At 31.0% G+C, this 16,324-nt stretch overlaps 1 protein-coding gene across 1 annotated transcript; it reads right to left on the bottom strand.

Annotated features, from left to right (window-relative positions):
• Positions 1–1,203: 1,203 nt before the first annotated feature.
• Positions 1,204–15,787, bottom strand: LOC123202286 (zinc finger protein ZAT5-like). The gene is made up of 2 exons (XM_044618114.1): positions 15,664–15,787; positions 1,204–1,811 (listed from the first exon to the last, which is right to left on the bottom strand). Exons 1-2 carry the CDS (start codon positions 15,785–15,787, stop codon positions 1,204–1,206), a joined length of 732 nt encoding a protein of 243 aa, XP_044474049.1.
• Positions 15,788–16,324: the final 537 nt, after the last annotated feature.

The following is a 16,324-nucleotide window of genomic DNA, read 5'->3' as shown; positions in this document are numbered from 1 at the left end:
CCAAATGGAGACCTGCCCAATGCCCGGAATTTAGGTTGACCAAATATTGTAATACAATGGGCCCAACCCATGAGCCTTCCTAGATGGGTTGTAGACTTTAATATTAGACTCATGAACAGGTATGATACTGTCTAAAAATTTAGAAAAAAGGCAGAAACAAAGCCTTTAATTGCTTTTGCCATAAGCAAATGCCAACAAGGCTTTATTTTTTTTAATTTTTTTAATTTTTTCTATATAAAATAAACCAATTCAAATCATTTTTATTTTTAATTTTACTTACAAATTTCTCAATTTCAATTCTTTTATTACATTCTCAATCTCATTTTCTTTCATCAACTCTCTTTTAAAAACTGTTTGAATTTGCAAATAATAATTTTTTATATTTATAATTTTATTTTCATTTCAATTTTATCATTACTAAATATTACATATGGATTAAATGTCAAGTGAATTTAAAATTTGGATGTTGAGAACTAGTAGATAAATGGTATGATATATATTTTTTATTTATGTTTGTAATATACAGTTTGTAAATTAATTTATTTATACTATGTTATAAACTTATAATATTTTTGATCATGTAACCACGATATTTCTTTGTCACAAATGAGATATTATAAATAAAATATTCAAGATACTGTTCTCGGTTTTAACAATTGAAAAATGATTTATGTTTAAAAGTTTTAATTAAAATTTTAAAAAAATTGTTTAAATGGCTCGGCCTTATATATATGGGATCGGGTCTTGGGCTTTCAAAAATTTATGACTCGGCCTAGCCCGAAGGCCTATTATTATGTGGACCTAGGGCTCGGACCGGCCCATTGACGTGTATTGGATTTATTGAGAAGTTAGAGTGGGAACAGATGGTTTAAAGGTGGGGTGCGTGTAAAGGGTGAAGTTCGGATGGATCCTTGAAAGAGGGGCAGTTAGGTTCTGTTCTTTTCTGGTTTTGCTTGCCTGCCATCCATTTTCCTTTTTAATTTTTAACTATTTTGACAATGATTCGCAGAGTCTTTCTTGCAAACCAAACAACACCTGATCCACTAGTTCCTCACTCTTTCGATTTAACATAATTAATTAATCATCTAATAAACAATTTAATTCCCGAATTCAAGGAATCAACAATTTTATAACAATGTTAATATTTTACAATTCACTTTGTAACACAAATTTGGAAAAAAATTAGAAAGGCTGTTTTGCAGTTTAGTAATGGCAATTAACTAAAGGAGAAGCTAAAAAGATTATACCTTGTTCTTTCAAAGGGAAGCTGAATTTTGATTCCCGGTGATCATCTTCCGGCGCTGGAAGATTAAGGTCTAATTGCAACAAATTTCTTGTTTTCTTGGCTTCAGTTGAATAATGGTGGTCAGTAGTTGTACCAATACCCAAAGCTGTCGATGTGATTGTATTGTTGCCTATAAAAGCTCTGTGTCGTCTCATATGGCCGCCCAAGGCCTGCCCCGACAAAAACTCAGCGCCACAAATCGAACATTCATGAACTTTATTAGTTTTAGCATTATTGCTGGCACAGAAAGAAGCCCTATTTGATAATTGCAAAGAAAGGGCAGTGCTCATATGGTTGCAATGATTGTCGTCTTTGGGTTTCTTATGATTGGCTCTGTGTCCACCCAACGCCTGAAACGAAGGAAAGCGTCTGTTACACGTCTTACACTGATGATGTTTAACAGGTTGATGATGATGATCCCTTGGACCTTGAGCTAAAAGAATCAAACAATTGGCCATGTCCTCTTGTTCTTCAGTGGTGAGTTCAAGTGATGTAGAAGGACAAGAATTGTCACTAAATCTCTCACCTGTATTTCAACGTGTAATTTTTGAATTTTAAGCCTATTTTTTTATTTCTATCATTCTTATGATTTTCTTCTGTGTAGTTTTGAATTTTACATTATTTTTTTGACATTTGTTATTCTTAAGTTTTTTAATATGTAGTTTTTTAATTTCATACGATTTTTTAGTGTTTATCATTTTAGGGTATTTTGATGTATAATTTTCATATTTTAGATCAATTTTTTAATTTTTTTCTAAGGCTTTTCAAAGTGTAGTTTTTAAATTTTAGATCGATTTTTTAGTTTTTGTCATTTTAAGGTTTTTTTACTTGTAGTTTTTGAATTTGAGGTTTATTTTTTATTTTTGTATCTGATTTTATGTATATTTTTCTTGAAATTCTTACCGATTTTGTCATAATAATAATTTCTTTTTTGCATGATATTTCCTATAGAAGAAAACTTAAGGATAATAAATTAAGAATCCCCGACAAGGCATGACACTTTCAAGGAGAAGTTACTTTTCATGTACAACAACCACAATATCGAGGATTAAATCTACATTGACACAAACTTAGTTGCGATTGTTTGAAAAGACTTACTGTGGGCATTTGCTTTCTCTGATTACCCGATACAAGATTTAACAGAGTGTTTGTGCACTCATTCATGTTATGACAGTTGTATTGAGGATTAAGGAGAAATGAGTTTTGGTTTAGGATTAATGGGGTTGACATAAGATTTAGCCCATTCAAGTTTGCACTTATGACCAAACTACCATTCAATCGGATCACTGCTTTTTCATTATATATTTTACGAGGATCTAGAGATAACATTTGGGATACTTATTTTTGGGGATGTCAGAAGGTGTAATATCATGATTGTTTTCCAGGTGAGGCCATGGAAGGATGACAATATCGACGTTGTTAAAATAGCCTTATTGTATTGCCTTCATATGGTGCTACTAGGGAACAATAGATGAAAGAAGGCATCTACAGTGTGTCTTTAGTTAGTTGATCACTTGGATAGTTTCAATTCTTACCCGTGGAGTGTTCTAGTGTGGGAAATGACATATGAGTCCATTTCCTAGGCAAGTGATAGGATCTACTTAGGTCAAATGCCAGACATGCATAAATATAATATCTATGGGTTCCCACTTGCATTCCAAGTAAGTGTATATTTGTTAATTATATATATTGATTATTAGGGGAAAAAATTATTGATTGAATATAAATATTAATGTTTTACATTGTAGTTTGGATATACAAGATAATCGACACCCTGTATAATTGGGTGGATTTAGTTGTTGTTGATGTATCTCTTCAGATGTTCACGTGGCATACTAGAGATATTCCTAGATAAAGTTATATGGGAATTATATTGACCAGTGATAAGGTATGTAATTGTTAATTGATTAGTTAATTGATTTCTCAATGCAAATATGTTTAATTATATATTAGAATGAGTATGATAATGTTGCTTTCCTGCTCTAACAGTCACTAATTGAGGAGGCTACAAGATAGTATGCTAACATTGTTACCTACATAGGTATATTGGATCCCCAATCATTGTCATCCTTCTTAACACCCTCATAGAAAGGAGATAGAGCTTCTCTGACTATGCCACCTGTTGAAATTCAAGCCCCTAGTCTTGAGACACCTGTCGATGTTTAACTAATCACACATTTTGTCTCCTTTAGATGTTACATTAGCTCGCTGAGACAATATGATATTAGGCGAGATTTCTTCTTTGTGGGACTAGATGTCCATATCACAAGAGCAAATATCTTGACTAGAGGATCACATGAGTCGTTTGGAGGACATCGTAATGCATACATGACCAAATATAGTCGATCAAATGACAAAGCCATATTTTATTTATTCATTCTATAAATTGTATTTACCTGTTTATCCAACATGTATATTAACTTCGTACAAGGTACTCGCGTGGTGTTAGGAAGCCCTTACTTGTTAGTCTTTCAATTCCATCACCTTCCCTACCTAAGGTTTGTAATTAATTGTTGTTAGTCTATTTTATATGAAATATCATTAAACAATTTGTTATTAATATTTGTATAGGATATTCGCCATAAAGGAGTATTAGTTGGTCCTTCGATTCCATCACCTTCCTTGCTTGAGGTTTCTAATTAATTATTGTTAGTATATTTTATATGAAATGTCATTGAATAGTTTTTTATTAATATTCATGCATAGTACTATCCATGAGGGGATACTGATTGAGAGTTCTTCATGTACACCTTCCCCGATCGTGAAAGTAGTATAAATTATTGTTATTCAGTTAGGTGAATTCAGTTAAATATCATTATGTATATTTAAATTAGTTTTTCCTTGTTTTCAAGATGAACGATTGTGGTTAATTGTTGAGATTCCCTACATATGCAAATGGGCCATTGATATTAGTTCTTAAGGGGATAAGTTACCTGATGTTAGTTCACACAGAGAGCAGGATAAGGTATATTAACCGATTTCATCGTATTTGTTAATTAAGATAAATTATTAAATTAACAATTTAAGTAATTTTTTAGTTGGTAAGGACTACTCATAGTAGGGTCCTTTGGCAGAGTCCGCTTGTTTGCACTTTGTATACAAATCTAATAAAACCAAGGGCAAAACAATAGATTCAGACTACCATCCTTTGTTACAAAACATAAGGAATCTTTCCTCACGTGGTACACTAGAGCTACATCATCCAATGACCATGATGTTTATTGCATATGATCAAAGTCCAAAGTTGCTTTTTAGCACATAGTTGTCGAGCTACGCAAGTGGCTAACCAATGATGTAAATGGTCTATGTCCATCGAATTTGGTTAAATGTTTTATATATTCATCAAAACATAATACAATTCATGTTTTATATCCATTTTATCATGTAGATTCGTTTTTGGCACTACTATGTTAGTAACGACAAAGTAGCAAACCATCATCTCACATAGAAAAGTGACAACCCATATCTTTTTTATAGGATATATCAAGATGACATATGAGAGTTGGAGTACCATGTTGCCAAATAAGTATGAGTGGCCTGAGCTATTGGCAAAAATGGTAGAGGCAGATTACACATCCGGTTTGTTTTACAAACTATAGGGGGAGGTTGATAAGATATTATATATATGCGTTTCTATTATAATTTACTTCTCTACAACACGTGTGTCTATTATAATTTATGAATGGTTATAGGTTTTCATCCCTATAAACTTCAATTGTGCCTATTTGGTCACCAGGGTTTTGGATTTATGTGATTGGTCGATCACTATAAATGACTTCGAGACAGCTTACACAGGCAGACAAGATGGGCTCATGCAACGGATGCGAACCTATACCACATTCATCCTAACAATACTAGTAGGGACAAGTTTTTGAGCCATCGCTAGACATACACCATAAAAGGATCACTTTATTGCATCGAGCAAAGGGTGTCCCCCAACAAGATGAAGGTTCTAGTGACTGTAGTATTTTTATATTACCCTTCATAAAGTGTCTGGCATTTTCACAAAGTCTGGATTTCCCCCACGAGTTATCCACCTTGATATGTTGGTGTTTGGCCTCATAGTTTTATTTCCACTGCATCGAGTAGATTGTAGTTGTATATTTGTATTTATCATTAGCTATTCATAAATTTTTTGAGTTATGTATATATTAATTTTCGATGGTTTATTGGTTATGCATTTGATTTCATGTATTTTTCATTTTTTTATTTTTATTGCAACTTACCCGATAAAGTATGAATCCAAACTTAAATAACATGAAGTTTGGAACATAAATAATATTGATATAATGTTTAATGGATTACATAAATAATACTCATTCCAACAAGTACATAAGTATAACATTATTCACACTAAATAGATTACATCGTATATAAGCAAGTACTTAAATCAAACATTAATCAAAAGTAAATTGATTACAACTCATTTTAACAAATACATAAATCATACATTAGTCAAACTAAATAGAAGATTGTAAAGATCTTTTTCCTTTATCTCCTCTAGATAAACCTGATGGGATAGAGCTTGGAACCAGTGTTAGGCTTTTGCATTGTGTTCAGATATGTCTTGGTTGATTACACCGACTACAAACCTTAGGTGTAATGATCTCACCCTACGAAGGACATCGATTTCTATTTGAAGGACGACCTGGTGAACAATGATCAAGAACAGGGGATAGGATAACTCTTTCTTCAGTGATAAGTGACCATTCAAATTGGTTCCCGAGTGGATTGACAGCTTCCACATCTATTACATGATAGTATTCAATGGTGTAGAAAGGATGAAGCCACACATAGACATTGTTGAGCCTTATATGTCTTGCAACAGGAAAATTTGCTTAGATGGAATACATCAAAGTTGAAACTTCATGCACTTGCAAGCCATTTCATGAAAGTCCACAATGCCTATGTATCTAACACTACTTATAACTTGATACCAAACATTTATAATTAGACGAACCTCCAAACACCTAACCTTTAACACATGGTGGCCAAACTTCTTCTTTATCCATGGTGTAACGAGGTCGGGGCATTCATCTGTAATTTTAAAAAGCATTGACACATCTATTAATAAACAAACATAAGTGTAAAAGTCATGGTCAATTAGATAATTAGTATTATTGCAATTACATACTTGCATAGTTTCTCCTCTCTTAAAACCATTACTACAATATACCCCAAATGAACTCAACGAGTACCATGATGGGCAAACCCCTTGCATGTCTAACAAAGGTATTAAATGACTCTGCAATGTTAGTTATCATTATGTTATACATATGCCCTAGAAAATGTGTCCTGCTCTATCAATGAAACCACACCTTACGTAGGTAAGTCCCGTTTGAAGATGCATCTCATCAATAAATCTCATTATAGTCTTAAAATTTGACTCTGTATATACCTTCACTGTTTTCCAGTATAAACACACTACTTGAGAGTTTATAAATAATATAAGCACTTTGTTATAAAAATTTATAAAATTTTTCAAAGGTATAAAAATTTCACAAATTTATAAACACGTTACTTGTGAGTTGTGCTTGTACTTTGATCGCATGTTACAAAGAAGGTGATGACAATAACATCCATGGTTACATCTAGAAAGATTTTAGCCATTACAGAGTATAGAGTGTGATGTCAATATGAGATTATTGCTAACTTAGGTACTTCATTGATACAATCTTTAAGCTTTGTAAAAAACCAACAACACGTTTGATGATCTTCCTTTTTTCCAACGTTGAAAGTAATTGAGTAGATCTGGTTATTACCATTTAGGGTCAGCGTGAGAAATAAATGTCTCAGATATTGATCTTTAAGGAAAGCAACATCAATACAAATAACTAGTTGAAGATATTATTTAAACGCACATATGGAACAACCCAATTCCATAAAAAAAATACTGAAATCGATGCATATTGTCTATTTTTATATGCGTCATAGTTTTTGGATTAGCACACTCTAAATTATAGTAATAATCAAGTAAAAGCATGAATGACTCTTTTGGTAAGCCTTAGTGAATATAATGCCTAATTTTTTGCCTACCAAGCCTGTGAATATGATATTTTAATTTTATACTTGTCAATAATGTTGATAATGATCTCTTTATGTCGATAAATACAATCAATCAGCATAAACTATGACTTCATTAATTGACCTAAAGCTCAAAACCCAGTTTGTTTGTGATGTGGCTTTATCTGATCTACTAAACATGTGTGCGTAAGATTCATTTTATGGATTCAGAATACTTGACTGGGTTTTATTCTTCTTCTTGATAAAAACGATTCGCATTTCTCATCATAGCACTTAATCTTCCATTTTAACGTTTCTAATTTCAGCACTCTGTACTAAAATCCTTTTTCCAAGGTAAATTGATTCACAACATCTTTCGAGTGTTTTTTATCATTAAAAATGTTACCAAGTTTTACAACATTGCCCTCTCATATCAGTCTTGCACCACTTGATGTTGTTAAAGGCTATAGAGGAAACTCAGGTAGCCACTTAAATGGATTAGTAAGGATATTATCAAAAAATGGTCCAAAGTAATTACCGCAATAAGATCTTTAGGTTAGAGACTATTTATATCACAGTTAACATGTGACATATCCACATCACAGTTAACATGTGACATATCCACAAAGTCTAGCTAATCAAGAGGAACATCAATCATCTCATTCCCATCAAAGTCACCACAATCTGAAACTCTATCTTTGTCTCCATGAACCTATTCTACAATAATATAAAATGCATCATTGTGGAAATCAATCAAGTCTTCCCCATCAGATTCCTTTTTCACTTAACTTTCATCCTTGCTAGCTATTTCTTTTTCTTCTTGTCCTTGGATTGCGATACATGTAACAAATACTAGAATACATTCCTGAAAGTATTGCAACATGTCTACAAGGCCCTTCACATCTTCATCATTTTTTATTTTTACAAAGGCGTTGAGTTTGACACCTTTTGGTTTCATACATAGTTGGACGTAGTTTCAAATCGAATGATAACACATTTTCACTCAAAAGTTAGATAAATCTCTCAAATGTTATTTTAGATGGAATTTTAACCAATTTTTTAAAATCTCCAACATATTTCATTGTGTTCTGGTCACGTTGGATTCATTCTCCATGGAAACGAACAACAACATAACCAACCATTTCAATTATCAATCTTACAATAGAAAGTTTTGATAAAAAATTAATCATTTATCATAAAAGTTAGTATTGAGTGAAAGAGGAGCGTCGTCGGTGGAAGAGAAATCGTTGCGAAGGAGAGACGGTCGGTGATGGTGCCGAAGAAAGTGAAGGGGTTTGGAAACTAAACCCTAGTGGGGAAATGTGATCTTTTCAAACTTGGCTTAGGGGAGAAAAGTTAGTTTTTTAAATTTAGGGGGGGGATGAAATCATATTTAAGTTTATTTTTAATATTAAATATAAAATAATGATTTTACCCTCACTACTGTTAATTTTAATTACTCATGGGTGGGTAAACGGTATTTTCATAGTTAATGGGGGGAACTTTGAAAATTCAGCATAGTTTTGGTGGGAAATAGTCCTTTGACCTAAAAAAAATCCACAATAAACATTTACCAATATCAAAATGACCATTATATTTTTCTATAATTTCATTTAACCCCCTCATATATGGTCAAATATCAATATGCCACTTCTAATTTTACAATATTTTTTAAACACCCCATACATTATCTGAAACCAAAATGTATTTTTGCATACATCAGTTAATAAACAAATGCCCTTTATATTTTTCTTATATTTCAGTTTACCCTTAATATATTATACAATATCAAAATGCACTCGATATTTTCATAACATCTACAAACTTGATATTCTTATAATATCGAAATGCCCCCTCATTTTAGGCATATTTTTTAGCACCCTCATACTTTGTCTAATTTTAAAATACCCTTATATTTATCTAACATTTTATTTAACACCCTCATGTATTACTTGTATCGAAATACCTTTATATTTTATCAAAATATCTCTATATATTCTTAACATTTCATTTAAAACCTTTATACATTTTTCAATATCAAAACACCCCCCATAATTTTCTAACAATTTTTAAACCCTTATATTTATCTAACATTTTTTAAACCCTTATATTTATCTAACATTTCATTTAACACCCTCATATGTTACTTGTCTCAAAATGTCCCTATATTTTTTTAACATTTTATTTAAATCCTACATACATTGTTTAATATTAAAATACCCCTCATATTTTTCTAACATTTTATTCAAACCCTACATACATTTTTTAATATTAAAATACCCCTCATAGTTTTCTAACATTTTATTTAACCCTTAATGTATTATCAAATATTTAAATGCCTCCTTTATATAATATACGAACTTGATTTAATAAATAAAATTAAGTTTTGGGTTAAGATTCATATAAATATCTTGTTCTCATTAATTAAATTTTTTCGATTTGAATTTAAAAATACAAATTTTCTTCCTTCCAAATAAACCCACTATATTAAATATTGAATAAAAATGAAAGTGAAAGTGACAGGTTGAATGATGTGAGAAAGATATGAGAATGAAAGTTTATATAGAAGTGGTAAAAGGTAATTTTAGCATTTTAAAAATTTTTTAGGCTTTTTTGTTTAAGACTTTGAAAAGAGGGCGTTTTTGCTTATGAAATGAAAAATAGGACATTTTAGTTTAGGATTGGATGGGCCATTTTATTTAATTTCCCTTAATTAAGACAAGCATCTCATAGGTTTAATTACAATCACTATCCTAATTAATGTGTTGGAACTGCTTTAGACATCCAGGAGATCAACAGACTAAATAAAATAAATATAAAAAATATGCAATAGCATAGCAACAATAATAAAAATAAAGATTAATTTGTATTAATTTATTCAATTATACCTTTCCTATGTAATATAATATATTTCTAATGAAGAGATTTGGTCTCCTGTTATATTCGCAGCAACGTTGATACGCATAAAATATAAATTAACTTAAATATTAATGAACCATATATTCCATATGTACCGCTGATTAAAGGTTAATAATAATTAAATTAAGAAACAAAACGAAGTGCAGTGACCTTAGAAAGAGGGAAGAGTGAACATAGAGATGTAAGATTTATTATATACGAATAAACATAAAATTATGCAGGTATAATTTACAGGATCAACACATACATTATAAAATGTTGAATTAAACATAGGCTTTTAGAAATATATGGATCGTCATACTAATTGAATCCAAAAAACTTTTGAAAATTACCTGAAATTACTTACTAATATCACTTCTCGACGCAACTTAGTTTTTTACTCTAGAAATCTTTTTGAATGACAACTTTGTATGAATAAACTATACTGAATTAGATTTTAGAGTAAACACCTAGTCAATTTATAGAAAGTTAATTGACCCCTCATCAAGGTCCAATAAACCTCAAGACTCACACTAATGCTATTCACCCAGATCGTAACATTCAAGTGTATTAAGTTTATCTTTATTAATTATTTAAACTCATCTATAAACTGACATTAGGTTATTCAATTACGCAGTTTTATTAAATTAAAACCATAAAATAATGTTAACCTAAATTAGAAAATTTCTAACATTCACCCACTTTGATAACATTAATTATTTTATTTTATTTTAAGAAAAAGAAAATATTTTTTTACTCTAAATGACCACTATTTAAAAAAATAAACAATCCAGTTAATATAACTATCAATAACGAACCAAAACATTACTTATATCCTCTATTAACATAAGATTGTTCTTGATCACAATTACTAATAATCAAATCACATGGATCAAATCTAGGAGTATAGCAAAAATAACACCTAACAAGGCGATTATAAATATGTGCTATGTCTCTGTTAGTCATTTTTATGATTTATCTTTAACCTTATGTTTCTAAAAAAAAAAAAGATATCCCTTTGCTTCCAATGAAGCCTATATATTTCAACCTTGCTCGAAACTCATGAAACATACACATACAACTGTTATACTCAAGAGAAACCTTATCTTGAGACACATGTTGTATCTTAATAATATATATGCACATACATTCATAGAAAAACAAGTATGTCAATATGATCATGATCAATAAATAAATATATCAATAAAAACAGTAATAATAAAAACTCCCACTAACCCTAAATATTAAAAGACCTTAAACATCTCCATGTTTTAATATAACTTTATGGGTTGCAAGTCTTATTCATTTGGTTAAAGGTTCAACCTTTATCAACTCTGTATTTTTTAACTTTACTCTAATATCCCCTTTCTTTGTGAGGTTCTTGACTATAATATATTTTTTCTTGTATGCCTTAATCTACCAATGGTTTTTTACCTAATTGCACTACTATCATGGTATATAAAATCTACGCCAAATAGCTCAACCAAATAATCCATTAACTACATGCTTGAGAAGTTCCCCATGGTGAGCTACAAATTGAATGTCTATGGTTAATGTTGCGACTAACCATTACTTAGTATTTTTCCAAATGTAACCCATTCAATGAGTATAATACTATATCCAAAAATGAACTTTAGCTTATCTTTACAGCCACCAAAATCTTGATCTTTTGCAAACATCTCATTGTCTTTTAAACCACAACCCAATAATCAAAACTTGGACTTGAGAGGTATAAATTGAGAACTTTAAATACAAAAGTTACTTGTGCATTTATCAAACTTTAAATATCACCATCATAGAAGACATTTCACATGAATTCCCTTTTAACCTCATTTTTTACTCAATGTTTAATGTCAACCTTATCTCATTTCACAACAGGAACATTGCTTGCCCTACAATTATTCATGTTGAGTATTTCAAGCACACACTTTAAGTATACATTTGAAATAAGCCACTAAGTCCATGAGTCCTTTCACAGTGGATCTTAATACCAAGAACAAATTATGTATCTTCAAGATCCCTCACATCATAAGACTTGGATAAAATTGACTTAATCTTATGGAACAAATTCATATCACCACTATCAACATATTGAACCATACCATAAAGACAAATTTACTCCCATTGATCTTTATATTCCTATATTTGTTCAATTTATTCTTTATGAGGTCATGAGACTTGCACTTTATTAAAATTAAAACACCATTGTCAAGAAGTCTATTTCAATCATAGATAGTCATTTGTTATGCTTTTGATAAACTTGACTACACCATATAAACTCCCTCACTAAGGCTTTCATTCAAAAAGACAAGTTTGACATTCATCTTTTATAACTCTTAATCAAAATAAGTTTTCAATAACATAATCTCGTTTATTAAGATACACATAAAAATTCTTAATGATAGCAAATTATCTTTTTATAGTAGACTTTTATATCAAGGTTATCACTACTATATCAATCGTATTTGGCTCATCTACTATGAGATTAGCTATTAGTTCTTTAGTAGTAATATCCTCTAAGGTAATCTCAGATTTCATAGGTCTTTGTAAACCTTATTGACTCCTATTGTTATTTTAGTCATGGCATTATCTAACCTTGTGGACATTTCAAGAATTGGATGTCAATCACTTTGGTAGTTTAATTGGGGTAATACATACTATATCCTTTTAGAATACTTTATATAGTCAATGACGTAACAATGAATTTATCTTGGATCTAGTCTCTTTTTAATAAGGTCATAAATATTTACTTAGGTGGACTATCCCCAACTTAACCAAAACTTTAGTGTAGGTTAAAACTCAAAACTCAAAATATATCTTTAACATTGATTCACTAAAAATTCATTGAGAACATATTGTGTCATTTTGATTTTTTTATCTCATGGATGTTTAGTTGCAATTACTTCTAATCATAACATTTAGGCTATGACTGAGTTTTGTAGCTATGCCATTTAGGAGTCCCAAAATCTTGAAACTTCGGCAAAATATCAACTATACCCATGTTGCTAACCTTAATATCCACACTATTTCCATTCTTAAATGTGGGCTTCCACTTACTTAGTCTTTATTCATTGATCAATTTTACATTTGGAAATTTAATTCTTATTTGGGTAATAAGACTAGTACTTATTATTGTTGTTCTTCTTTTATAATTGGGCATCATTTGAACAACCAAACCTACCATTAAAACTTCTTCACTTTATGCTTCTCTTATTCAAGAACATTTAGAAATCAGATTAATAACACTTTATATCTTTTTCTAAACCATTACTAGTCTTGATTTGACTGAAGTCAAAGGAAGATCTTATGGTACCTTTATAACTTTAACATATACTCATCAATCTTTGACTCCTTCAAGGCTATCATACCTTATCCAAGTCCTATAATTAATTAAACCAGTAATTCTAGTATTATTTTCAAAAGTTTGGCTAATCTTGGTGACAACTTTCTTAAGTCTTATGGATTAAGGTAAACATTCAATAAGGTAATCAATAAGAGATTCTTTATGACAAGCAACCTTGACTTGATGGATTTCTTCCACTCAATATACAAATCCTTTTATTCAATCGGGCTTTCATTTTGAGCTTGGATGGTTCATCAACTCACTAGGCAAAAGATATGTCCTCAATTAGTAGTATAAATTCAAATTTTATCTCTAACTCTTTAAAGTTAGAGTCAATCAGGACCTCAATTGTGGTTTTATTATTATTGTTCACAACAATGAAGTCTATTAGAGATGGGATGCAATAAACAATATTATTGGCAATAAATAGCTAAAAACCTCATAGGTTATTATCTATGAGTGTTCCAAGCGCATTATCATATAATCACTTTTGGACAGAGAATACAACATGCAATTAGAGCCCTCGAGTATAAAGTTACAAATAAGAAGAACAAATAACTATTGGAAGGTCTATTATCATTGAGCAAACAAACCCCCTAGGTTATTACTCCCTTTCACATCAATAGAAAAAACATATGTCAATTGAAAAATCACAACCACCTTTGGGTGAATTGAATTTTTTCACAACCAATATAATTCCACAAACACCTTATGCAACCATCAATTTTAACATAATAACCACCTTTGAGTAAGAAATCGTATGTGTTAATCGAAGAATGTCTCTTTCACTGAGTATAGAAATTTTGCAAGCTTCAATGAATGCATCGTTATTAGGATTTTAACAACTTACAATAACTTCTACTATGACTAAAAAAATATTACCAAAATTAAGATTTCATGAGATACAACACTTAATTATCTCTGATAATCTTAATTAAGTATTGCAACAAATTTGTATTAGGTAATAATTAAGGTAACTTTAAAACTATATAAGCTACACCTTATAGGGATTCTTAGTGCATCATCATTAAATCACCTTTGGACAAAAAAAAATGACATGTTATTAGGATCCTAAACACAAGGTTATGTCTTATATAAGGACCTTTAGAACATATAGTTTTTGAAAGAAATAACACCTTTGGATAGACAAAACTTTCTAGGCCACTGTTCCTCCTCTATTTAATATGAAAACACATGTCAATTAAAGAAGCCCAACCACCTTTGGGTGCATTGAGTTCTTCATAACTAGTAAAATTGACCTAATGCTTTAAAAATTGAAGAATGTATCATTACTAAAGAGAAAATTCTGTAAGCCTCAATAATGTACCACTTTAGTAATTAATATCATTAATACTCACAAAATATTCCAATGATACTAAATATTATTGCCCTAAATAAGATACAATACCTTACTGTCTCTGATTATCTTTTCTTAAAACTATTGCATCTAACCCAATGAACAATAATCCTAACTATGAGAAGTACTTTATGCCACAATACTCAACCTAAAATTTAATTCACCTTCAAATGGAGACTTACAAGGTGTCTAATATTTATTTATATGCCACCACAAGCTATTCACATGCTACCATAAGTTCTTAATGCATTTCATGGGTTAATGCTTGCCTTTCACTTGTTATTATGCACACATTGCCACATGCCCTCAACATGCTTAATGCATTATCTTAGACTCTTAATGCACTCTAATGTGTCTAAACCACCTTAATGCCCTCACATGCACCTTATAGAACCTTAATATGCACTTATATGCCCCAGGAAAACTTTAAAACCTTATTACTTACTCTAATACATTGATGTGTCTAGAGATTCTTAATGCACACATACACACAATTAAGAACGGATCACACACTATTTACATGCATTAACATACTTTTGGAAGACCCTATATGTTACTTACACCCATTATAAGCCTATATTTGCCTCCAAGGATTGCCAAAGCACTAAATAAATGATATCATGCACCAAACACACTTCTAAAGCACATTTAAATGTCTCATCCCTATCCAAAATTGCCACATGTGGCTTCAAAGGTTGTAATGTACTCACCCATGCTTCCACAATGATTCATGTGCTTCCATAATGATGCATGCACTTCTAGAATCAACACACATACCTTCATGTGCTTTGGGTAACTTGTGCATGTCTTCATAAGCTTCAAGGTCTTTATCACACGCTTTCACATGTGTCTGTGCACTTGACTTAAACGATTCTTTGTGCATATGTGTTCCATGCACCATGCTTCATCTATCACGTATGAAACTCATGCTCTAGGTCAAGTTAAATAACTGAAATGGGTTAAGTACATAAGTCAAAGCATACCCATGTTGACTATTGACCAGATCTCTATGACTTAGTTTGACTTTGATTGGGTTGAAACTATCCAATTCTTACCCAAGGTCAGGTTACCAAGTTTTCCTAACCTAGTTTCAGCCCTCAATACCAAGGAAACCCTAATACCAGTTCAATTGCTCCAACATCGATTCCTCTTATGATTACTGATTCTGGTAGACGATAAATATAAGAAGCATGCCAATTTCATCTAGATCGATGTCTTCACCTAGAAATCATATTGAGAAAATACAAAAGAAGAAGAGAAAAAAAGGTTCTGACAACCTGGTTTTTACCTAATTTGGTCATATGTGGTAGTTCCAACCAATAGGGAATGGACATGACCGAATGTTTCACATCGGTGTTGGCCTTAACCACTAATTTTGCCATAAGAAGATTGCCTTGAGAGGCAATTTTTCATTTGAAATTTCATCTTGAAAACTATT

The sequence above is a fragment of the Mangifera indica genome, chromosome 18 (genome assembly GCF_011075055.1).
Source record: "Mangifera indica cultivar Alphonso chromosome 18, CATAS_Mindica_2.1, whole genome shotgun sequence".
Lineage (NCBI taxonomy): Eukaryota > Viridiplantae > Streptophyta > Magnoliopsida > Sapindales > Anacardiaceae > Mangifera > Mangifera indica.
Note: the sequence above shows the minus strand (reverse complement) of the source record. Positions and strands in the feature narration are given on the sequence as shown.